Source organism: Phoxinus phoxinus (assembly GCF_949152265.1).
Source record: "Phoxinus phoxinus genome assembly, chromosome: 14".
NCBI lineage: Eukaryota > Metazoa > Chordata > Actinopteri > Cypriniformes > Leuciscidae > Phoxinus > Phoxinus phoxinus.
Window position 1 is genome coordinate 14,249,345 of NC_136889.1, and position 25,633 is coordinate 14,274,977.

Sequence of the window (25,633 nt, forward strand, 5' to 3'; positions counted from 1 at the left end):
AGAGAAGTGTCAAACTGTTGACACAACAGTGTTATGATTAAACCAACCTCAAGTCAGTATGCAAATACATGTAAATATCGCAAATAGGTGTTTAAAAGACAAGTAAACAAATATATTACAATTAACGATTTTAAATTATTTTTGTACCTTTATAAAAGGGAGATTCTCACATTAAAATTTTACATTTCAGGAAAAAAGGAAAAGAAAGCCTTACATGCTTTGCACACCTAAATGCTCTTTAGTCGAGAAGAAGAGATGAATGATTTGAGATGATTTCCTTACAGTGCTCGACAGCTGTATCTTTTATTGAGGACTTTTATTTTGAAACAAGGAGGCGTTGGCAGTTTAGTCATTTGATCGAGACATGCCCTCTCTCCAATAAATATATCAACTTCCCATTTATCTCCGAAATTGTGACAAGTCATACAATTGGATAGGTAAGTATCACTGCTCCTTTCAGTAATTATGTTTCTTCGTCCTTTAGGTTCGTTGTAGTGAAAAATTAAATTATTTCATTATAAAATTAAGCAATGATCTTGCTTAAGTTACCCAACTTCCTACTAAAATAATTAATCAAGTACATCAGTCTAGTTAATCAAATACACCTAAATTAAATTATGGTTCTCAGTTTATTTTAACCTTTGCAGGTCTATTCTTCCCGGGTAACGCTGATTAATATAATGGCAGCATCTCAGAAATGTCTTGGAAAAGGTAAGACATCAATCATCATGAGAGACTGGAGACGTTTTGTTTTCTTTCTCATTACAAGTAGTAGGCCTTGACGTGACTGAGCAGAATTGGGTTTGTGATAACAATCCACCATATAACATCTACACAACATGTCCATGCGTGTCTTTGTTATGTTAGGAAATGGGGAGTTTCAGTCATGTCATTGTACACAAGAATTTGCTTGATAAAACAGTCAAGGTGCTTTAAATGCTGCGACAGCATGACATTGCACTTGAATGAAATCACCACTGCATATTATATGACTGCGGATTCTTTACAATTGCTACTTCATTCGCTCGAGGAATCAGCAGATTGTTTGCTGATTACTTATCAATCTCAACCATTTGACCTCTGTAACTTTTAAAAAATATGTTACTGTTGTCATTTAAGGATGTGTGTCTATGAAAGGACTGTTAACTTCAAGTTAATTTTCATGTTTTTAAGTGTGTGTGAGTGTGTTTCACCCAGTATAAAATATATCCAGTAAGATATATGCTGGGGGCATAAAAATGTATGCATTATGTCCTACATTATTGTCAAGACATTTTGGATCATTAGAAACATGTAGGCCTACAAGTGACTCACAATACTATACATCAATGTCATTGCAACAATAGGTAGATCAAGTCTAACATGTTTTTTTTGTTTAATTTGTGCCACAGGAAGTGCTGCTCCTGGCCCTGTGCCAAAGGACCATATTCGGCTCTATAGCATGAGATTCTGTCCTTTTGCCCAAAGGACAAGATTGGTGCTCAATGCCAAGGGAATTAAGTGAGCACAGACTTGCATTAGTGTTTACCTAATGTATAAACATTGTTTCTGCTTTGAGTGAAAAGAAAAGCCCCTTTGAAAAATGTAATCTGTATTTCACCGTAGACACGACATCATCAACATCAATTTGAAGGATAAGCCAGATTGGTTTCTGGAGAAGAATCCTCTTGGTTTAGTGCCAACGCTGGAGACCCAGAGTGGTCAGGTGTTATACGAGTCACCAATCACCTGTGAGTACCTGGATGAGGTCTACCCTGAGAAGAAACTGTGTCCATCCGACCCGTTTGAGAGGGCCCAACAGAAAATGCTGCTGGAGCATTTCTCAAAAGTATTTACTAATGCACTTCCACAGGGATATTAAATGTAGTCTGGCTAGATTTCATTAATTACACGTTTTCATTAATACATATGGATGGTCTTTTTAGGTGACTCCCTACTTCTATAAGATCCCTGTAAGCAGGGCAAAAGGAGACGATGTGTCTGCACTTGAAGCAGAACTTAAGGAGAAACTCTCCCAATTAAATGAGGTTGGTTGGAATATCAGTAATACAATTTAGTGGGATTATGATTTTTGATGTTAAGCAGATGTCATGGGATACTGTTCAGTTGAGTTGTCACCTCCTGTATAAACGTGTGCTTTCTCTATGTATTTAATGGCTTTTGTCAGACCCTTGTCAACAAGAAGAGCAAGTTTTTTGGAGGAAATTCAATATCAATGATTGACTACCTGATGTGGCCATGGTTTGAGAGGATGGAGATGATGGAGCTGAAGCAGTATGTTTTTATCTTCTTCTTGCATTTATTATGTGCAAAAGCAATAGAGAGAGATCATATGTTATGGTATGACATAAATTCAGACGTGTTCCCATTTAGTTGAAAGATTATTTCCTAGATTTAAAAAAACCCCAATGTTATCACACAAAGAAATGAATATTACAGTTTGTCAAGTTTACGATTATTAAAAGGATAGTTCACCCAAAGATGAAAATTCTGTCATTAATTACTCGCCCTCATGTCGTTCTAAACCCGTAAGACCTTCGTTCATCTTCGAAACACAAATTTAGATACAGGTGAAACTCGAAAAATTTAAATATCGTGCAAAAGTTCTTTTTATTTCAGTAATTCACCTTTAAGCTGAATTACTGAAATTAACTTTGGCACGATATTCAAATTTTTTTTGAGTTTCACCTGTATTTATGAAATCCGATGGCTCACACGGGGCTCCATTGACTGCTATTTAATACTTTTAAGGCCCAAAAAGGTAGTAAAAATTTCGTTAAAATAGTCCATGTGACTACAGTGGTTCAACCTTAATTTTATGAAGCGACGAGAATACTTTTTGTGCCCCAAAAAAAACTAAATATCAACTTTATCCAGTCATTTCTTCCCTTCTGTATCAGTCTCCGACGCGCGTTCACGAGAGCACCACGACGCATACGTGACCTCACATGCGCTTTCCTCTGCTTGTAGTTCATATGTCAGAATGCCAGCTCCTGCATATGTCGTTTTTTTGCCGCACAAAAAGTATTCTCGTTGCTTCATAAAATTAAGGTTGAACCAATGTAGTCACATGGACTATTTTAACGATGATTTTTTTTTGGGGGGTGAACTAACCCTTTAAGATGAAGATTAGAATCTCAGTCATGTTTGTGGATTAGAGAAATCATTAAATGAGACCCATCTAAATTATTGCTTTGCACATTAACACCCTATTCTCATACTTTCCAGCTGTTTGGACAGCACTCCTCAGCTGAAGAAGTGGACTGAACATATGTTGGCGGATCCCACTGTAAAAGCCACAATGTTCAGCACAGAAACCTACAAGGTGTTCTACAAGTCCTACATGGAGGGAAACCCCAATTATGATTATGGTTTATAGAATAAATCATTGTTCTCTGGTAAAACCCACCTTGATTCCCTGTTTGTTTTAACTGCTATTGGTTACAAAAGTCTGTTAATATCTGTCTATCATTTATACTATGATCCTGATTACTCTGAAGAGAATTTGATTCCTCGGATATCATTCTTTATGTCCTTGTGTCGATATCAAAAAAGTAAATCTAAGACTTTGATCTTAAAATCAGATTTTTTTAAAATAACCAGCTGAAGGAATGACATGCCTCAATATAAATTTGTTATCAGTGCAATGAAACAAAAATAAATAATTATAATAAAATCATGTTTCTGGAGTTTATTAAATAGATTAAATATTCTCTACACTGTAAACATTATGTAATTTTTAACTGATCTGATTTGAGCTCATGTCCATTCTTTATTGGCCTATAATGAGATTTTCATTGATTTCATTCATAAGCATCATCATCCACAATGACTAACAGCATGTCAGCTGCAGTTACTCTCCCCCTGCTCAAGGGTTACAATGGTAACAGGGCACTCAGTATCTTAGTAGTTCACGGGTCACCCCTTTCTCGAATTAACCTGCAATGTTTGCCTTAATAGCCCTAATCATTAGGTGTTGACCGCTGACTCCAGTGAGTCATATCACACATCCATAATCTTACCAGAAGCAGGAAGAATGCCACTGAGGTTACACAGACATGCAGGACAGATAACCACCTAAATTAGTCTTCCTCAGCTGACCACACCAGAGCAAAAGCATTTATCATGAGTAGGGTCATAGAGCTTTAAGTTACTTTAAAGACAAAACAGTGATACTGCTATGTACATGTACAAAAAAGGTATAGTAATGCCATAATACTTTTAGTGCTCTCCTGTTAACGTCCTAACACAGGTCATTGGTTCCAATTGAATTTAATTGAACATCTTGAATTGTAAATCTTTATTTCAAACTATTAGAAAAAAACACACAAATGAACGAAAAGGGATAGGTTGAAGCTTATTAAATCCTATCCCCAGTTTACCAAAACCAAGTCACAGTCAAACAAAGAAAATTTGAAGAAAAATCAGGCATACCATTTTAAATAATAGAAAAATACTAAACCAATTTACATCATTAAGATAGGAATACAAAATTACAACAGTGTTACACTCCCCACTTCTGTACTTTTCCAAATAGATTATTTGTTCCTTTTTTTTAAAATTGCAACACGTTACACTTAGTTTAATCGATTTGCTTCGACCATTCCACAAAAGCACCCCCGCAATTTGATACAAGTGTAAAGCTAATTGTTTGAGGGTTTTTTTCCGCAGTAGGCAATGCACTAGGGGTCAGGTCAGGTGAGCTTGAATTGTTCCACCCTGATCAGAACAATAAAACTAAAAAAAGAGATACTTGGTAACAATAGATACTTGTTGCATTGATAAGCATGACTGTGCACAACAGAAGCTTCGAGATGTCAATGTCCATTTACAAAAAAAAAGAAAGAAAAGAAGTTTTGTTTCAGAAAGGTCTATATCCTGACAAATGAATAAGGTGACTCATTCTGCAGCTGTAGTCCTGCAAAATAAATCTTTGCATGACTTTGCAAGACACCCACACTAACATAACAACATAAACTGTAAGCATTATGTGTTAACAAAAGATTGTGGCCTAACAGGAATATATTTAATAAGCTTGACTTGTGATATGGATAAGATTTATAAAAAATAAAATAAAAAAATAAAAACAGGACCAGAAACCAGTTGTCAACTTGTCATCTCACTTTTAAGTCAGCAATACGGTTTGAGAAACTATATTATGAATATGGCTATGGGCGTTTTTAGGCACGGTTAAAAAAAAAAAAAGGTGACCCAATTTCTGAAATGGAATTCAGGGACATTTCCTAGTTCAGTGGACTAAATATTTAATTATTGCTTGTTATTATGTACGAATTAAAAACGGGCCTAACACATTTTTGAATGCATGGTCCCAAATCACCATTTTTGGATTTTGATTTGGAATTGTTTATTTTTATTTTACCATTGCCTAGCCTACACATTTTAAATATTAATACTGTAGGAAAATACAATTTTAGTCGGTAAATTACAGAAAGCGATTAGTGAAAGTCACTTCAAAATAGTTTACAAAACACAAAAAACTAACAAAAACTATGATTAAACTATATTTAACATATATTAACATTTTCTAATATTTTCATTTTTACAAACTGTGAATATAATGTGGGCCTGTATAGTATTTGCAGATGTTATTAATTTCTCAAATGTTATTTTATGTTTGTGCTATTTTGGTCGGACTTCATTTCTGGTGTTGCTAGGAAAAGCGCCATAAGTGTTTTGTTTATGGTCTGTGTGAAACGGGCACGTTTCCGGGTACAGGACACACAAAAAACAGCACTATCAGCTGCAAACAGGGACGTCTGGTCTCTCTATAAAAGTATTAAGAACACAAACTGATTTAAATCGTTATTTTAATAAGCAGATTCTTTTAGTGTAATAATTATTCCGCGCGGCTAGAAGATCGTAATTGTTACTAAGTTACAGTATGCCATATTTCAATGGTCACCCAGTAGGCTACGTTAATAGCGTGCCGCACGAGTGCTATTTTTAGACCGCAAGGCCGCGTGACGTCAGCAACGTAAACCGGAAGGGGGTCAACATAGAAGCGCGCTCGCTTATGATTCATGCTAGTACTGCTTGTTTTCTGCCGGTTATCCCTCAAATAAGAACATGCCGAGTAAACACTGCTGCTATGGAACTTGCAGAAACGACTCCAGACACTATGACCGTCCACATATGAAGGATGTATTCTTTATTCGTTTCCCGAAGCCAAAAACCCAGAGGGATAAATGTGAACGATGGGTAAAATTGTGCGGACGTCCAAAAGACCAGTTCAATGCCAGCAACGTGAAACCATTCACCTTCATATGTTGTATGACTCATGAGGAACTAAACCATTAATTAATGATTACTGCATCAGCAACTAATAAAGATTCTAAATGATTAATAGATTAAGTAATATATGAATTGTTATTAATTAAATGTGTGATAATGTATTAATTCCTTAAGAACTTATTTTATTAACTAAAAGTTTAAATGAATGTGTTAATTACCACAGTTGGTCAAAGTCATGTACTTCAACTTCCAGTTGCCTGCTTTAATTAATTACTACTTAATCTTAATCATTTAGAATCTTTATTAGTTGCTGATGCAGTAATCATTAATTAATGGTTTAGTTCCTCATGAGTCATACATTAACACATGATTATCTGTGCATTAGTTAAGCATGAATTAATGCAGATTAGTGCACGGTCCGTATTGTAAAGTGTTACCAATAATAATATAAATTACCCCCAACAACTGTCAGACGTAAGACAACCAGAGGACATAGTATATATGACAGACAGGACATAGGTTGGTAAAATATAGCTTGTTGAAACTGCAAAATGTCACTGTCAGTGGCGTAAGGCGATGTTTTTTTGGGGAGAAATTCTGTCGATAACAATCTACCTCTGGATCAGGTCGGCTCTTTTTCCCGTCTTTTTCAGCCCTCTACACTCAAGCCATCTCTTCAATTGAATATTTGTATGTTCTTCTACTTCTATACCAGTGAATTTGGCACCGGGGACATCATTTTCGGACAGAGTTAGCAGGTTTAGCTCAGTAGACATCTCGTCCGTAAACTGTTTACATGCGTCTAGCATGAGTGACACGCGCGAGTTTGACCCCCATAGCAACCGTCGCTAGCTTCATGAATATTAATGAGAAAAGGTGACGTATATCGTGCGGTACGCTATTGCTGAGTAATGCTGACTGCAGGTAAAATGACACAGCAAAATTAGAGATAACTCTAAATAAGCACCTGTGAAGCGGAGTCTGAAGTGCAGACTTTACGTAGTTTATTTTATTTTTTGTCGTTTTATAGGCTACGTTAGCTGTAAGATTAATATGGGGTCTTCTTCAAACAGAGAAATATACTTTTAAGAATATTTTATTAAACGTAGGCTATATAGCCTAGTGAAAAGTTTGGCAGAAGAGCTTTTCTCCAAACATGTCGAGTATAGCCTATGTAAGAGGAGGAGTCATTGGTCTTCAGCCACACCTATTCTTCCATATAAAATCAACTTTCAAGAAGACAGCTAACGCTTACTTCAGTTACTGACAGGTCATACGGATCGACAGGTAAGCAAACGTTGAAATAATATTTGCTAGATTTTAGTAAAACATGTTAAGCATCTATTATAGCCTCGAAAGTATTTTCATTTTCTTCCCTCCAGCGCGTTATGCAACACATAGACAAAAGCTTTTCGATTCTTATCCACACGAATCTACACGCTCGCAATCTACGCTAATGTTTATTCTTCTTCTTTTAGCCACCTCACCATCGATTGTTTATTTCTACCTTTCTGATCACCATAATGGCTCCAACTCCAAAATGCCAAGGAAAAGGTAAGAGAAAGCAAAGAAATTAGACTTCTGCAGAAAACTCGCCATCAGATCCTGTTAGATAACCATGGTTAAGAATGTCTTTCAGATGAAAGTGATAAATAATATCAAATATATGATATAAATTAATACAATATAGCCTAATTTTCCATTAAAAATAAGAACATGGGTTCCACACTTGTGTTCCACATTAATTTACTGATGAAAATCCATGCTTATAAATATGTTCCATTGGTGTAACAGAAAGTCCTGCTCCTGGACCAGTGCCGAATGGTGTTATTCGCCTCTACAGCATGAGATTCTGCCCTTTTGCTCAAAGAACAAGACTGGTGCTCACTGCTAAGGGAGTTAAGTGAGTACTAAGGTTGACCTAATGTGCAATATCATTTAGATGGAGGGCTTAAAGGATGCAGTAAGCAATTTCTAAGAACCATTGTTGAACACTGTTGATATTTGAAATCAAGCCAAACACACCCCTCCCTGCATTGCTCAACCCCTAAAACGCACTTACACACAATGCAAGAGTGAATGTCTCTTTATCATAGCAGAAGAGCGAAAAATAAAGAGATGATGACGAACGTCAAGGAAGAACAAAAAATGAACATGCCGTACACGAGTATACAAACAAGTGTTCGGTGCTCTTTCGGTCCACTTTCGACAGCGTTTTTCAGAAATTGCTTACTGCACTTTTAAGTGTTCTGGTGTGCCTAATGTGTACATATGATATTTTAAATAGAGCATACTTTTTTTTTTCTTTATTAACTTTCCCTGTATTGGTTGCAAGGAAGATCACTCTTTTAAATATGTAGCCACTATCCAAAATTGATTTTATATTCCTTTTACATAGGCATGAGATTATCAACATCAATTTGAAAGATAAGCCAGATTGGTTTCTGGGGAAGAATCCATTTGGGACAGTACCAGTATTGGAAACCTCAAGTGGTCAGGTGGTATACGAGTCACCAATCACCTGTGAGTACCTGGAAGAGGTCTACCCTGAGAAGAAACTGTGTCCATCCGACCCGTTTGAGAGGGCACAACAGAAAATGCTGCTGGATCTTTATTCAAAGGTTGGTCATATTGTCATTTGAAACATTTACTGTATAAAACATCTGCCTGTAGAAACTGATGATTTAAAAATGGTCCTCCATCAGTAATCTCATTATAATCAGGACATAAAATATAAAAATGTACTCCTAAAAATAAATATGAAAGTCTTGATATTACCTTTGTATTATTTGTAAGGTAAAACCATAACCTGAGAAGCATTACTTGTGTATTACCATATAAATTTTTTATTCAAGTACATTTCTGCAAACATGAATAGAAATTCATCCTCATTTCAGGTGATTCCATACTTCTATAAGATCTCTATGGGCAAGAAAAAGGGAGAGGACGTCGCAGCATCTGAAGTTGAGTTTACAGAAAAACTCTCCCTATTAAATGAGGTGGGATGAAATACCTACACTTTCTTAAAATACAGTTTATCGTAATGATTTATTAATGCCTAATTGCTTTCTTTTATATATATATATTTTTCAGACTCTGTCGAAAAAGAAGACCAAATATTTTGGGGGCGATTCAGTCACAATGATTGACTACTTGATCTGGCCATGGTTTGAGAGGGCGGAGATGATGAGGGTGAAGCAGTAAGTTTTTGTTTTTTTATTAGTGCATATATGAAATATATAATGAATGTGTAATAAAAACACACATAAAATAAAACCATTGTACCTGACAGCAGGAGGAATTATGTGCTGAGTCATGGAGGTTAAGTCAAACAGATATACAAACAGTGATGAATGATGAGATTAGTAAAGGGTAGGGCTTTGGGTCAAGGTTCCAACTGGATTAAAAAGCACTTCGCATCAGTTAACTTTGTGCACACACGAAAAAAACAAACCTTTTTTTCCACAAGTAAAACTTCTTGCCTCTTGTATATTTCTACAAAGAATAACTTGCTTGTGAAACTAAAAGTTCTGCATATCTCTTGTCATGTTTCAGTTGTTTGGCCAACACTCCTGTGTTATGTAAGTGGATTGAACGCATGTTTGAGGATCCAGTTGTGAAAGCCACCATGTTCAGCACAGCGGATCACAAGGTGTTCTTCGACAGCTACATGGATGGAAACCCTAATTATGATCATGGTTTATAGAGTAAAACAGGAAGATATTTGTCCATCTGTGGGTGGAATTTTTATCATTGCTCTATTTCTATACTCAATTTACAGCAATTTTTTTAAATGGGTACCGGTATATTAACAAGTTTGTCATTTATACATGAATATAAATAAACCAAATGTTTGAAACATAAAATCATGTATCCTTGTTTTTACTTTTAATCTCTATATATGACCAGTTTTCTCTTTGGTCGAAAGTGAAATGCCACTGAGCCATACAGTGCATGTTGTGAAGTTGCAAAACATTGCTTCCTGGAAGGGGAAACTGCCTGAAAGTTAGTTAAGAGCATTTCCGTGTTTTTTAAAAACAAGATTTTAAAATGGTGACAGTGAAAAAACAAATCCCCCTACAAAGAGTCTTAAGTCAAACTGGTACCCTGCCTATTGACTGATAAAAAAAGGAACAGGTTTCTTTAGGTTTCAGACCATTGTACAGGTAAACCTGTGAAACAGCTTCTGCTTGGGCATGTACATGTCTGTCACTTTTCTACAGTAGTTGTTCAATAGAGCTGCTTGCTGCTCATACTTTGTTTAGGAATTTCAATCCCTTAAGTGTTGGCACAACTCAAAAATGTATGGCAACATGATATGTCATCATTTGTAATAATTTATGGTTCAAAGATCCTGAATCAGCTGCCAGATCGATGATGAAAGAGGGTGTTTCTTCAACTATGTGCACTTTTGGCCCCGTGTGCTTTAGAAAAAACTCATATTATTTATATACCAGAACTGTGTTTGCATTATTTGGTTTATAAATAAAAGGATGAAAAGGGAAATTGAAAACTGATGAAAATGGAATTTTGTCATAATTTATTGCAAGCATTTTTTATGGAAGCTTGTTTCTGCACTGAATTTTTCTTTAAAATACTAAAGGTAATTGCGAGTTAATATCCCGCAATTCTGACTTTTTTTCTCAGAATTGTAAGATATAAACTCACAGTTGCAAGTTATAAAGTCCGAATTGCGAGATACAAACTCGTAATTGCGAGTTACAAAGTCAGAATTGTAAGCTGACTTTTTTCTCAGAATTGAACTTAAATTGTGCTCATATCTCACAATTCTGATAAAAACAGGTCAGGATATGAACTCGCAATTCTGACTTTATAACTCAAGTTTATATCTTGCAATTCTGAGGGGGAAAAAGTCGCAATATACTTTACCGTATACAATTTTTTATTCCTTGGCGGAAACAAGCTTCTTCACATTAGGTATCCATGGTTTGAGCTAGCCTAGGAGTCAAATAATAAAAGCTATATATTAAGGCATTTGAAAAGTAGCAAAAATGAATGCTAAAACAATGTGACCTTCATATAACATATAATTATACAATTAAAATTAAATTTGGTCCTCCGGGACATAAAAAGTGCCCATAGTTGAAGAAACACCTAAATATCATAATAGCATCAGTAACAGTCAGTGCTTAATATATTGTTTACATTCAAAGTGCATGACATCATGTAATTAGGCTGTAGAAATCCCCTGCACTCAAAGCCAGAGCATCGAGTAAGTCTACGCCTGGTCTGTTGAGCTGAATTCATGTCTCATGTGACCGTTAGAAAAGTGAGGGGTATATTCCTGAACAAGCACAGATGCATTTATAACCATCTCCTGAAAATGCTCCTCCATTTTGGCATATACGTGCCTCTGCAACACAAGAGGCCTAAACAGGTTTATCGGCTCTGCGGAACAGATTATTTTGGGAACCAGAATTTCAATTGGGATCCGAGGGTTCCCAACAATGACGTGATAGAGTCTCTTTTCCTCCAAGCTTTGCTGAAGGAAGCTGAGCAGATCTCGTAATCTGTGATCAAGATTCTGCGGCTGCCACATCGTAAGACGTTTACTCAACAGCAGATGCAAGAGCGCCGTCTTTATATGGTAATTACAAAAGGCGCTTCTCCCAGTCAAAGCCGTCTGCTTTTTGTGCAAGAAAGAAACTATCTGAAGACAATGAATGTGACACGAGTTGGTAGGAAGTCTTTTTGCTAGGTATTTAAGCAGATTTCTTTCATAAACTGTTAGTGAGAGTTGCCAGTGAATGTCTGAGGAGTTGCTAGTGTCAGATGGGAAATGAGAGATAAGGTAAGCGTCTGTTTCCTCAAACTGAACAGCGGGGGTAACATTGAGAACGACAGTCTTTCCAGACCTAAACCTGATTTTAAGAGCTCCGGGGAAGTCCAGGTTCCGAAATGCCAGCTCAAAATCATACTTATGAGAGATCTGGCCCCATGCTTTGGTCACTGAGATCTGAAACCATCTCATGATCTGATCTTTCGACAAATACGTGGTGTTCTTTGCACAGAGGAGTTCCACCAAAGTGTGTTCCTCAAGTTTTTCACACTCATTTCTATTGTGAAGCAGACATAGCATATCATCACCAAGACTGGTTGATCCACAGAGACAGTCTGTGCCATTCCAACCTGGTTTTATGAGTTTAATCCTTCCACATCCTTGCAGGTCCAGTGGGATTTCAGTGGCAGGGTCGCACCAGAGCTGAAACTGGAACCTGAATGGCTGGGGTGGAGAAAAAGGTACAATAAGGTCACACATAGGAGGTTTAGACACCCTCCAGGACTCAAACATACTTCCTATGCCAACAAAGTCCTCGACTTCCAGGTCAGCTTCTCGATCGCAAACACTTCTCAAAGCCTCAAGCAAATCATCTGCGAAGCCTTCGATAAACTCCCGCACTCTCCCGGTCTCGTGGATAAAAGGGTGGAAGCGGGTCTTGCTGAAGTTATTTAGGACGTCTTTATCTAAGGCTACGGACTTAGCGCTGAGATATCTGGCACTGGAATCTCCGTCTTCGTCTTCCACTGGGTCTGGAATTTCAGCAGGGATCATATCCTGCCTGCAAACCTCAATTGTGAAGAAAATGACAAGGCAGAGGGCACTCCAAAAGTACCAGCCATAACTGTCCTGATCACCAATCAGAGCGGTTTCTGTTTGTAAGATCTCCTTCTCCAGGCGCTCCTGTTCGGACTCCAGCTTCTCCTGGTGCTCTTTCATCCGGGCCAGAAGATCCTCATCTTGCTCATGGATGGTGGTGTTCTCATTAGGGAAGAGCAGAGGATGGTTGAGGATAGCGGCTACTACCACCATGCAAACCCGTGTAATAGCACCTTGCATCCTTTACTGTGCGTCTGGGAAAACATATTTCTGGATTATTGTCAGCTTCTTGAAAGGAAACACTATCTTCTAACTTTTGCAAAAACATGTCATCATCAGAGCGCTAAATGTGACTGTAATAGAAAGGACTGTCCTGCACTGGGGAAGGAAGTCAGATAACCCTTGTCAAACTACATAAATTAAACCAGCCAGATAACTATAACCATATATAAGTATCCACTGGAAACAACTGATTTATGATTGATTTATTTTTCTTCATACAAATATTGATATCAGGGGTGAGAATCTGCTTAACTTGATGTTTGGGTAAAAAAAAAAAAACTGTTCTCATCTTCAAAATTTTGCCTTGACTAAAGCTTAGGAAGCAACCTAATATATACTGAGGAGGATGTTATGTAATTGGTTTATTTATGGTGTGGCACTTGGAGTCTGAGTGATTCTTGGAATGAGGCAGATACAATTCCATATTTATACAAACTCGAGCCACTGGCACATTCCACGGTTCCACTTAAAAGCATTAGAGATTCAGATTTGACAAAATAGATTGTCAATCTATTGAACTGATACTCAATTTATAGAAGTATATGCTACTTTTACTACACTCATTTTATTGATCAATTGTGGGATTTTATTTTGATCCTTTCCACAGAAAGGGGAGAAGGCAAACAAATACTCTCGTTTCATTTTCTGAATTTTTACCAAAAAACAAAAAAACAGTTTAAAGCATTCATCAAGCTTACTTATATTACTGATATTTTTAAGTATATGTTTGTTAAAAACACACAATTGCAAACTCACAAATTTCAGTCTTAGCCGACAGTATTTCCGCATTTTTTGATAACAGGGCACAAAGAATAATCAACTAATAAAAAATGTATATAGGCTATAGGTTGAATTTATATATTTTTTTTACTATTTTTTGTTTTTCAGTTTAGACTCATTTGCATTTTATTGGTGCATTCAACTTAGTGAATTTTTTCCAATGTGGTACACAGCATCAAATCCCACGTTGAACAGCAGCACAAAATAACAAAAATGTTTCAGAATAGTTTACATAATGACAACCTTGGTAACTTAGTTGACTCATAACAGAGCTCCATTAAAGACGTTAATTGGGAAGTTGGTGTGGCGCTGAAAATATTCCCACAATCACTAAAAGGACCGAGTCTAGACAACAACTAAATTTGTGATCACAGATATGAAATAGTTAGACACTATAACGAAAGGAAGACTTGTCAACACATTACTGGAATGATTAAAGTCGGTGGTAAGTTTGTCAGTGAGAAAGCGACTGAAACTTGTAGAGGGCGGTGACTAGGCTACTTAAAGGCAGAACTTTCGACAAAGTCTCTTTTTAATCGCCAAATTCGACACAATTGCGTATTTTTATTTTAGCATATTAAGATGTTTTACAAGACGTTGTCTTTTCCCTCCCCCATTTGTATCACAGTACCAGTTACAGTGTCTTTAATAACCTATAAAACAGCAGACGGAAACCACTCGCGCTGAGTCTTTGTTTTAAACCAATAACAGGAAAATAACTTACACCAATAGTTAACGTCCAGCGTTGTTCATTGCCTCAGAAGAATACTGAACCGACACAAGAGAAAGCGCTAGTGCAGTACCGTTATTCTTCAGTTTCCTCATCTGCCCGATTCTCATGAAGCTGCTCTCACATCCAGGAAGTGACCAAAGTGTCGGTGACCGTTTTCGCTCCTCTATAAAAAGCATGTGGGTCAGCCCTGTTCTTGAGTCAACATCACATGCGCGCGCACGCACGCCAATCTCCGAGATGGTGAAACATTGAAACGTTTTTTCTATACGTGTAAGTTTATACTTAGCCTACTTTAATAGTAGGCCTACTTAAATTATATTATACGTGCCTATATTCATTGAGGATGTAGGCTATATGCAATTACAAAACAAAATTTTTCAATTTTGTTTTTTACGTTGTTAACGAAAAAATGCCAGCTCTTTAGAAAGATGTGCGGCTACGCAGAAAAAGCCTACTAAAGACGGGGGACAAATGTGCCCACAAGAGGTCGCTGCCTCACCAAAGTTCAGTCGCTTAGCCTTAGACAATACACATCTACCATAGAATGTAAAAAAAAAGCTACCTACTACAATAATGTTTAGATTTGAGAGTTTCTGTCAAATAACCACCATTGCAATCATCCGTTGGTAATGATTGTGAATTTTATCTTCGATGTTATTTTCCTAAGGGGTGATGCTATTAGAAACATTAGAAACCGCTTATATAGGCCTACGTATCCTCTGTCACGTGAGGGCTGCAGCCTCTCTCTCTCTCTCTCTCTCTCTCTCTCTCTCTCTCTCTCTCTCTCTTTTAAAAATAAAATAAAAATACTAAATATAAACATGACCATAGGCCTATATATGAAATATTTCCTCACAAGACCCTTGCAATGGCGTTCAATTAAACAACAAAGAAAAGCAAAAATAAGTTTTAAAGGCAGGTATGTCTGGCATGCGCACATTTGGGTGTGACCAAAGCGAGCTTACAGGTGCGCGCGCCTTACTTGTGATCTCATCGCACTTCAGCACGCAGAGATCGCGAGATGCGTTAATAATTGTGAATCGTTTTTTTTCACGTGATTCAGATAATTATATCTATCTTTTTGCGTTTTTGTGACTTGATCAGCGCACATTGCAGAACAGCGTATTTGGTGGTCATTGTCAGATAAGTAGCCTACAAACCTTTGACAGCCATATAACGTAAACTGTAATTAATGGATCGCTTAAAGTTGGTTTTACAATATTTCCAGTCAAATTCGGAGTCCATCTCCAATGGTATCTGTATAATATTGTCACTAATAAGCGTCAAGTTGTATACAAGTTTTGATTTCAACTGCCCCTGTTTACCGCAATACAATAAGATGTACGCAATGGGGGTCATGTTCGTCCCCCCAATTATACTGTTCCTTTTGGGAGTGTTAGTTAATCGCCATACAGGGGTGCTGATGGAAGAGTGGGTCAGACCGATGGGCAAGAGGACAAAAAATCCGGCAGTGGTAAAGTGAGTTTGAAGCTAAACAATATTATTTGACTAAATAATATTCATATTGATAATACAAAAATATTAACTATTATCCTTCTCCCAGATTTCTGCTGTCATCAATGATGCAACGGGCCCTTCTGGCCCCCATGGTCTGGATTTTGATGACACTCTTGGATGGAAAATGTTTCATCTGTGCATTTAGTATGAACGTAGACCCTAAATATTTTACAGGAATACCTAACAGCACCGGCATAGATCTAATCAAGATCATGGCTAAGGTGCCTTGCAAAGAAGATATCATCTTCAAAAACAGCAGTTTTCGGAAAGCTATATCACGCTATGTGCGTTGTTACTCTCAAGTAAGTGTGTTATTCAAACTTTTTTGCACATTTTTTATATGCTTAAATACCTAGTCTTTAGTCAATGAACTGTGATGTCAATGTCATTTTTGACTTGAAAGCTGTTAAATAAGATTGAGCTGTACAAGTTGATTGGAACAGACATTTTTCAAATCTGTAGGTGGTTAAAACCCTTTTATACTTTGCATTCGGAAAGCTGAATCATATATGTGCGTTGTTACTCTCCATTAAGTGTTTTCTCACATTTTTGTGTAATTTTTTTCAATGCTTACATACATAGTCTTTTGTCAATCAACTGTGATGTCAATGTCATTTTTGACTTGATAGCTGATAAGATTGAGCTGTACAAAGTTGACAGGAACAGACCTTTAGCAAATCTGTAGGTGGTTAAAGTCTTTTCATACTTTTGCATAACCACATGATTCATCTATTCTTCTTGTCAATTCATCTTCTTTTCTAAGGCAATAGGCTGGTCAATACTCCTCATCTTCATTCTTTTGGGTGCTGTGGGTCGCGTCATCAAGCCTTGCTTCAATCACGCCACTTTTCTGCAGACTCGTTACTGGAGCAATTACCTGGACATTGAACAGAAGCTCTTCGATGAGACCTGTGTCCTTCATGCCAGAGATTTTGCCAGAAAATGCGTGGTTCAGTTCTTTGAGAGCATGCGAGAAGATGTGACCGTGAGAATGCCCCTCTCAAGTGCACGCAGACCCAGCACAATCCGTAATGAATATGAAGAGGAAGAAGAGGAGCGTCTGCATGGTATTACCAGGCAAGACCAGGTGGATCATTTGCTGCAAACCTGGTACGAGTGCAAACCAGAACTGGATGTGACCAAGATGGCCTATAAGCCCAAAGTATGTATCACTTGGGAAGATCACAATGGAAAGGCGTTATTCTCTGAGGTGTAAAATTGATTAAAACAGATCTTACCTCTTAAGTAAGGATTCATGCAAATAAGTGACGTTAATAAAGCTAATGAAAAATGTTGATGAATCCCAAAATTGTAATAAATTGAGGACTAAATAACTGATTATTGTTAACTCAGAGGCGAAAGCTTGCAAGCTGATGCATGTGTTATGTACTGCATTCATCAATGTTTCATCTGCATATGAATTTAGAAACCAATTTTTTTTTTATTGTAATGCTACTGTCAGATTATTGCCAATCCAGAAAGCCTTGTTTTAAACCTTCTTCAAGAGCTTGCATGCTGGAGCATTTGAATATGCTGGGATTGAGTTTGTGTAATTTTGCATTTCTCTTTCCACACACATTACACAACAACCTCATGGATATGGCTTGGATGCAAATGACTGCGGAACCTTGGCAACACCTGAAAAAATATGTGTAATGTTTATGTATATGTCTGTATGTATTGTATATGTGTATCTATTAATAAAATGAATATATATTAATACATTTATGTTTATCATCTTAGCTGTGTGACAGACCACTGTCAACAAATGTTGTATTTGTATATTGTATAGTACATGTCTTGAAATGTACTTTTGCCTTCAGTACACATTTGTAGTGAGATATTTTGTCCTTTATGTATGGTTGACATACAGGAAACTATTTAAACACTGACTGGACAATGTGAGAACAAAATTCACACCCATCTATAGAACTTCTAAAGGAGTGGCCTGTCAGTCATGGTTATCGAAGCTTTAAGTTCACTAGGTGAATGTTTCATCACACTCATCTCTGCTCAAGCAGTCTTGCTTTCTTTTCTCTCTGACAAGATAGAGTAAGTCTTTGCTTATATAAATCAAATTTATTATTTATTACTTAGCTGTACTATAAACTTTGCTCTAATATTTTGCTCTAAAAGGTGAACTCCCTTTCTGAAAATGGATAAATTTCGGATTATGGTCCAGTTTTTGCAAGCCAACCAAGAGTCCTTTATGAATGGCATCTGTGGGATCATGGCTCTGGCAAGTGCTCAAATGTATTCCTCTTTTGAGTTTACATGCCCTTGCCTTCCAGCCTACAATTATGCGTATGGAATCGGAATTCTAATTGTGCCCCCAATATGGTTCTTTTTACTTGGATATGTACTTAACAACAACATATCAGTGTTAACTGAAGAATGGAAGAGACCGATGGGCAAGCGCAGAAAGGATCCAGCGGTTTTGCGCTACATGTTCAGCTCCATGACGCAGCGCGCTCTCATCGCTCCAGTTGTATGGATAGCCGTAACTTTAATGGATGGCAAGAGCTTTTTGTGCGCTTTCAGTGCCACATCGGATTTATCCGAGTTCCTCAACGAGACATATAAAAGCTTATCAAAAAATGATGTTCAGAAATTACAAGCAATGATTCCATGTGAAGACGTATTTGATGGGCATCATATTATCTCCAGAGATGCGGCCATTAGGTATATTCGCTGTTTTTCACAGGTAATACTCAACTTGATGTCTAAATGGGGTTTTCAAAATAGGCTCACTTTTACCTATTACAATTAACACTGGGTAAAGCAGTGTTTCACATTTATAATTTTGAAAGAGGGTAGCAGCTGGGTAATGAATTGATATAGCCTAATGATAATTATGCAGCGCGAGAGTGCAGTGCCCGCCCATATAGCCCCCCCCCCCCTCTCTCTCTCTCTCTCTCTCTCTCTCTATATATATATATATATATATATATATCAGTGCTGTCAAATCGATTTATCGCATCTAACATAAAAGTTTGTTTACAAGTGTATTATTACATGTATATATTATATAAATGTCTCTCTCTCTCTCTCTCTCTCTCTCTCTCTCTCTCTCTGTGTGTGTGTGTGTGTGTGTGTGTGTGTGTGTTTACTGTGTACTTATAGACATATCGATATATCTGTGTATATTGTGTACATAGACACACAAACTCAGCAGAATATACCAGTATATGCTTTCTAAATTTGATTATATACTGTATACCAACACACACACACACACACACACACACACACACACACACACACACACACACACACACACACACACACACACACACACACACAAAAGCAAGTTATGTTTTTGGACAATAAAGCTTTTAACAATTAAAGGGATAATTCACCGCTGGAAAGATGAATGTTTATTTAAATTGGGTCATGTATGTAAGAAATGTGAAATCATTTTAGAAGTTGGTGCCTTCTAGACAGAGAAAAGCCAGAAAATGTATTTTCATGTGGATGAAAGAAAACAACTCCCAGAATGCACTTGCTTCGCTGCCCTACGAGGCCTCTCCCAAGCCACGCCTACCGGTTACAGAGGCCAGTATCGGAAGAATTGATACAAATAGGTTACTAGTCGACTCGAAACTGAAAAGACGCCGTTTTTTCATAATTCTCTGTGACGAGTCTGCCCTGGCTCCTCTTCCCCCCTACCGTCGGGCGGGTCTCGCTCCTCTGCTGCAGCGGCTGCTCTGGCCGCCTCTGGTTTCTGTGTTGTGGGTCGTGCGGGTGGCCACTTTTGTTTCAATCGGACTGAATTTATTCCGATTGGTGAATCTGAATGTAGTGTTTACATGAATGCTAAACAAGTGATCAGTTGATGTGTGTTTTAGCATTGTGAAGCAGAATGCATGAACTGCAAAGCTGGCACATACGTGTCAGTGTCAAATAATGTAATAATGTAGGCGTAGTGAATGGCGACTGTGGAAAGCAGGAGCCGAGTCCTGGACATTTTGGGTGATCTCGAGGTCTGGTCTGGTGCGCGGGTCGGATGCGGGCCGTAGTGCAGCGAGGAGCAGTTGTGGATGGTGGGGGAGCGACAGGCGGCCTGAGCAGCTGCTGCAGCGGAGCAGCAGGACCTGCTTGGCGGTCGGGAGGAAGAGCCCAGGCAATACCAGCTGGAAATGTCCGGGAAAAAGAGGACGTATGGTCACCCCTACTACTCAGCAAGAGCCTGTTAGCTTAGCTTCAAAAAAAGATGGCTGACACTGTTTGTACATTCTCTGAGTGAGATCCATAGACAGTATATAAAATGGACACAGCGACCCTATAGGTTTCAACGGACAAAAGTGAAGTCAATTAGAAGCACTCACTTCCTGATGGATGAGCGTAGTGCGCAGGCACAAACTCAGCTTGACGACGTAGATGTGACGTGAGCAAACTGTCTGACAGTTGTAAGTCTTCTGGTAGCTGTGCTGAGAGAAATCTGAATAATTCCCTTCCGAATCTCGCAGAGACGGAGAGCGTGAGTAGGAGCTTTCATGAGCTAGCAGCAGGAGCAACTTTACCACTCCCTATGGGCTTCTCCCTTAACTTTATCGGACTTTATGCCTCCACGTCCCCCCGATTGTTTGCGAGCTTCTCCGCCTGCCTATACGGTTTTCTCGACTGTGCGACAGAGAGTCGAGTGGTTATGACGCAATTGTTAGCCTATTTTTTTCAAAAACTGTTTACGTAAGATACAAGGTAATTGAGCCTTTTATACATTGTCGTGTTTCTTTAGAAATAAATAATGGACAAATGGTCTTTAAATGCCTCAGATGTAAAGTTATTCGCAGCAGGTGATGGTCTGCTACTATGGTGGCCCCCGGGGAAGCATGAAAATACTACAGGTTTTCTACTGATACAAAGCTTAATGCTAATCGGTGAAGTATCCCTTTAATTAAAATCCATCTAATCACTCTGCACAATAATCCAGAACAATGTGAATCAAAACAACTGAAGCAGCTACTTTTCAAAACACAAAATTGATGTTACTGCTAATACTTCTGACCACAGCTGTAGAGCAGCTTAGCAACAGACAACCAATCATAAACTGCCTCTTACCTCTTACGTATTTGCATTTTCACAGGCTAGAAACTTTTATGCGCTAAACCTGAGGTTAAAACAGAATTTCATGCCATACGGAACTTTTTTTTTACATTTTGCATTTTACATTTTGGTGAATTGTTGGCAAAATCTTTGTACAATCTGCTTACCTCCACTGACGGTTACGCTTATGGGTGGGGTTAGGGGTGGAGTTTCATGCTTTTTTTTCTTCTAAAAATCATACGAAATTGCCATCTCATAAAAAGGTACGTTTTAATGTCAAACATGCACCTAGAGAAAAGAAGAAACTATTTGAGTAGAGATTATTACTAGAATTACTAGAACTTACACTTTACAATAAGGTTCATTAGTTAACATTAGTAACATAAACTAACATGAACTGATTTGTTACAGTATTTATTCATCTTTGTAATGTTAACTAATGAACCTTATTGTAAAGTGTTTCTGAATTTATTTTCATGATTTAAATCAGACATTTTCACAGTTACACAAGAGGTTTTTTAAAACAGGCCCAATAATAATTAGGACCTCATAGAAATGATGTATGAAATACAATTAGTTTAAATTGGGGCTATATAATGCATTAATCTGTTGTAATGTTTTTTTTTTTTTTTAGGCCTGTGGATGGACCTTTTTAATGATAATAACTATAGTAGCCTTCTTGGTAAGAGCAATAAGACCTTGTTTCACTCAGGCAGCTTTTCTTAAAACCAAATATTGGTCACACTACATTGATACAGAGCGCAAACTATTTGATGAAATGTGCAAAGAGCACGCCAAGAGCTTCGCTAAGGTCTGCATACAGCAATACTTCGAGAGCATCAGTGGTGAAATTGTTCCACAACTTCCCACACCCATAAAGAAAGGGAAAGGTAATAAAGATGAGGATGGGGAAAAACAGAAGAGTGACGAGGAGAAGCTTCTTGGGATCCGTAAAGAAGACGACATGAATAAAGTCCTGTGGAACTGGCATACATGTAAACCCCCACTACTGATTACTAAACGTGCTGAAGATATGAATGGACATGCACGCTTGGATACTCACAGCTTTTCTGATGAGCGCCACACTCAGAAACCTATGAAGAAAACAGCTGTGGCATACTACTCCAAAGTCTGACTTAATGTTTTAATCTAAATTATGAAGAATTGAATGAAGTGCTTTAGCAGTACTCACTGTCAAGAGAGTCCTGTTTTCCTATCTCATTTCTATTTATTGAATGTAACTTCCTATTTTATATCCTCCAGAGACTTCAGTCGATCTACTACCTATATGTTGTGTGTTACCATAAATAAATGAGAACATAAATAATAGGATATCATGGGCTTTTCTGTGATACGTAACGTGTTAAAGGTGTGACCAATATGATAATTGGTTGTTTTTTCTGGTATTTAGCCTTGCCCACTAATGACAAGTTTCGATGGCTACTAAATTAAGTACCACGTCCTAAATTATGTTCCTCACAAAACCAACAGATATCGCATCCTAAATATTAAATCCTATCAGAGATTGCATCTTTGGAGGCTTTACTATAGAAAATCATTGCTGTTTGGTTGCAAATGTCTAACTGGCTTCGCAACTCTTGAGTTTACACCACCTGGGGCCCGTACCATGATGGCAGTTGAACAAACTCAGGGTTACAGGATTAGTTTGACAAAACCAAACCAATTCATTCAGTCCTTGTTGGTACCATGACGCTGTTCATCAACTTTCTCTGTCAATTCAAGCAGTGGATAAGTTACTTAATTGCATCAGACATGTGTCACTTTGCTCATAGCTGATTGGTCCAGTTTTGGTTTGAGGATCTCTTACCCAGAGCAGGTTAGCTATGGAGCGTTCATTTCTATGGCGATGAACATCGCTAAAAGCCAAGCCACTTTCATGGTGCCTAAAACCCAGGGTTGGCACAAAATAAACTGAAACATAACTGGCTATCGCCACCTAAACTGGCTTCATGGTATAGGCCCCTGATGGTCTTGAGCTCATTTCTCTCTCAAAAATAATTAGTTATGTTCTTCAGTTTAAAGAAGAAGTATTTATCACTAACCAAAATGACTCACCACTGAGGGTTTCTTCAAGCTGAGGTTCTCAGCCAGAGGTCACAAAAACTTACACTGTAGATTAATTAAAATGATTTAAAATAAGACAAAATTGGCTTTAGAATAAGGTAAAACAAGTCAAAATCAAGGTAGTTTTTATTTAATTCACCCCTAAAATTCTGGAATTTTAAAATTAGTGGCTTATTTTAATCTATGGTCATTACTAATTTATGTTCATAAAAAAATTGAGAGGGGTGGGCTTCAATATTGTTGTGGATCATGTGGGGCCTTATGGGTCAAAACCACTGTCTTTAAAGGAACAATGGCCTGACTTCAGAACTTACTTGCTGTGAAATAAGTTTAATTATTCTGAGATTTTGTGTGCACTTTGATGCTCCCATTTCGTATGTCTCCTTGATGAAACACACATTTTAACTCCAAGACCTGCAAAAGGAGTGTCAAAAAATGAACATTTGAACAATAATAGAAATAAATTTAGTTGTTGTTGTTGTTTTTTTGTGCGTGTGTTTGATCTTTCTCAATTACTTTAGCCCATCCTATTTTAGTTAAATTAATGCTGAAACCAGATTGTAATTGCTCCTAGTGATTCACTGCTATATACACAACAGACGATGGAAGGATCTCACTTCTTTACCACAACAAATAGAGCTAGGTATAGAGATATTTTTGTTGTTGTTTTAAAAGCATCTTTTTCAATCTGCTTCTGGTTGTACATGATTTTAAAACATTGTGGATGTTCAGCAAGACCATTTGTACCTCCTGGCTCTGGAATGTAAGTCTTCACTTTCAGAAATAATTGTATTTTTCAGTTGATTTTCGGCTTTCAATAACGTGGCACATTAAGGCTTGGGGAAACTTTTCCCAATTAATTGCTTTTATACGAATTAAATGCATATTGTTACTCTATGACTACATTTCTCTTGGAATAATTTGTATAATAAAGCTGTTTCTGTTTGCCTTCTTCATCTGTCTTTGTCAGGGTTTTAGGTTTTATTTACAGACACAACAATCACCATCAGCGGAAAGAAACTGAAAAAGAAAAGCAAGGTTATATCAAGAGAAGATGTCTGTGCTTATCTCAGAATTCATCAAATTTATTGCACTGTACATCAAGAGTAAGGATGCTGTGGTCTTCAATGGTCTCATAGGTTTAGCAACAGTGGTCGGTCAGACAGCATACAACATCTTAGCTTTTGACTGTCCATGTTCACCAAAGAAGAATTACCTGTACGGTCTGGCTGCCATTGGTGTACCAGCCCTGGCTTTCTTTGTCATTGGGGTAATGCTGAACCGGAATACCTGGGACGTTGTGTCAGAGTGTCGCACCAGAAAATGCCAGAAACTATCGGTGACTGCTGCTTTTGCTCTTTTGGGCTCCATTGTGGGCAGAGCAGTCGTTGCCCCCATCACATGGTCTGTTATTTCCCTCCTGAGAGGGGTGGCGTATGTCTGTGCCTTCAGTGAGTTTGTAGACCCCTCTTCTTTGGATAATTTCACTTCAAATATACCTGGTCCAGAAATCATGGCCCGGTTTCCATGCAAGGATGTACCTGATCCATTTAGGAACTACTCAGGAGAAGTTGAACGTCAGTTAAAGTATGAATCCCAGGTAGCCTACTTATCACTTTTTATAGTGTTGTTATTGTCCTTAATTGCATGCACACTTTTTGTATGTTCAACCTATTTTTTTTCTCTTCTTCATCTAGCTGTTGGGCTGGTTGCTAGTAGGAATCATCTCGCTCTCCGTCTTTCTCCTTCTCTGTCTGAAAAATTGCTTCTCTACTCTTGGCTATCATCAGGAGGCGTACTGGTCCCAATTTCGTTCCAGCGAACAAGCGCTTTTCCAGCGTACAGCTGAAGTGCATGCTAAATACAATGCGGCTGAAAATGTCAAGAATTTTTTTGGCTTTGTGGCCTTAGAAAATCAGGAGAAGGAGCTTCTAGCAGAGTGCAAGGGAATCAAGAGTGTCATTCCCAGACTGGAGTGGAACCGCGTCACTGGAGTTTACATGTACAGAGAGATCAACGACACTCCCCTGTACAGCCGCTTGAACAAATGGGCCATGTACACAAATGAGCATGGCTGTTAAGTACTTAACAAAGAAATGGACATTAGTGTCTGATGAATAATACTACACACCTGAAAAGTAATACCTTTGGTATTAAGAAACACCCAAGAATTATGTGTGCCATTGGAAATGTTAAAAATGCAAGGAATTGTTCAATTAACAGAATTCAAAAGTAAAACAATTTTTTTTTTTATCTTTTTTTTAAAGAAATCAAGTAATTTTCTGATCAAATAAATATACAGATGTTTAATATTCGAA

The 25,633-nt window shown here is 37.7% G+C and overlaps 6 protein-coding genes across 6 annotated transcripts; 5 read left to right on the forward strand and 1 right to left on the reverse strand.

Annotated features, from left to right (window-relative positions):
• Window positions 1-231: 231 nt before the first annotated feature.
• gsto1 (glutathione S-transferase omega 1) lies at window positions 232-3,408 on the forward strand. Its single transcript, XM_079635672.1, has 7 exons — window positions 232-437; window positions 648-711; window positions 1,392-1,500; window positions 1,606-1,828; window positions 1,926-2,027; window positions 2,168-2,274; window positions 3,229-3,408. Exons 2-7 carry the CDS (start codon window positions 681-683, stop codon window positions 3,377-3,379), a joined length of 723 nt encoding a protein of 240 aa, XP_079491798.1. The 5' UTR covers window positions 232-437; window positions 648-680; the 3' UTR covers window positions 3,380-3,408.
• Window positions 3,409-6,905: 3,497 nt separating this feature from the next.
• Window positions 6,906-9,958, forward strand: LOC307010725 (glutathione S-transferase omega-1-like; the record flags this gene model as incomplete). Its single annotated transcript, XM_079635671.1, has 7 exons — window positions 6,906-7,539; window positions 7,731-7,806; window positions 8,047-8,155; window positions 8,651-8,873; window positions 9,150-9,251; window positions 9,346-9,452; window positions 9,808-9,958. Exons 2-7 carry the CDS (start codon window positions 7,776-7,778, stop codon window positions 9,956-9,958), a joined length of 723 nt encoding a protein of 240 aa, XP_079491797.1. The 5' UTR covers window positions 6,906-7,539; window positions 7,731-7,775.
• Window positions 9,959-10,101: 143 nt separating this feature from the next.
• On the reverse strand, window positions 10,102-14,824 carry itprip (inositol 1,4,5-trisphosphate receptor interacting protein). The gene is made up of 2 exons (XM_079635670.1): window positions 14,658-14,824; window positions 10,102-13,125 (listed from the first exon to the last, which is right to left on the reverse strand). Exon 2 carries the CDS (start codon window positions 13,109-13,111, stop codon window positions 11,492-11,494), a length of 1,620 nt encoding a protein of 539 aa, XP_079491796.1. The 5' UTR covers window positions 13,112-13,125; window positions 14,658-14,824; the 3' UTR covers window positions 10,102-11,491.
• Window positions 14,825-15,635: 811 nt separating this feature from the next.
• calhm3 (calcium homeostasis modulator 3) lies at window positions 15,636-17,907 on the forward strand. Its single transcript, XM_079635153.1, has 3 exons — window positions 15,636-16,145; window positions 16,231-16,486; window positions 16,948-17,907. The coding sequence occupies exons 1-3, from the start codon at window positions 15,859-15,861 to the stop codon at window positions 17,398-17,400; spliced, it is 996 nt and encodes a 331-aa protein (XP_079491279.1). The 5' UTR covers window positions 15,636-15,858; the 3' UTR covers window positions 17,401-17,907.
• A 276-nt stretch (window positions 17,908-18,183) lies between these two features.
• calhm1a (calcium homeostasis modulator 1a) lies at window positions 18,184-22,563 on the forward strand. Its single transcript, XM_079635753.1, has 2 exons — window positions 18,184-18,888; window positions 21,865-22,563. Exons 1-2 carry the CDS (start codon window positions 18,340-18,342, stop codon window positions 22,363-22,365), a joined length of 1,050 nt encoding a protein of 349 aa, XP_079491879.1. The 5' UTR covers window positions 18,184-18,339; the 3' UTR covers window positions 22,366-22,563.
• Window positions 22,564-24,369: 1,806 nt separating this feature from the next.
• On the forward strand, window positions 24,370-25,396 carry LOC307010575 (calcium homeostasis modulator protein 2-like; the record flags this gene model as incomplete). Its single annotated transcript, XM_079635362.1, has 2 exons — window positions 24,370-24,915; window positions 25,013-25,396. 2 exons carry the CDS (start codon window positions 24,370-24,372, stop codon window positions 25,394-25,396), a joined length of 930 nt encoding a protein of 309 aa, XP_079491488.1.
• Window positions 25,397-25,633: the final 237 nt, after the last annotated feature.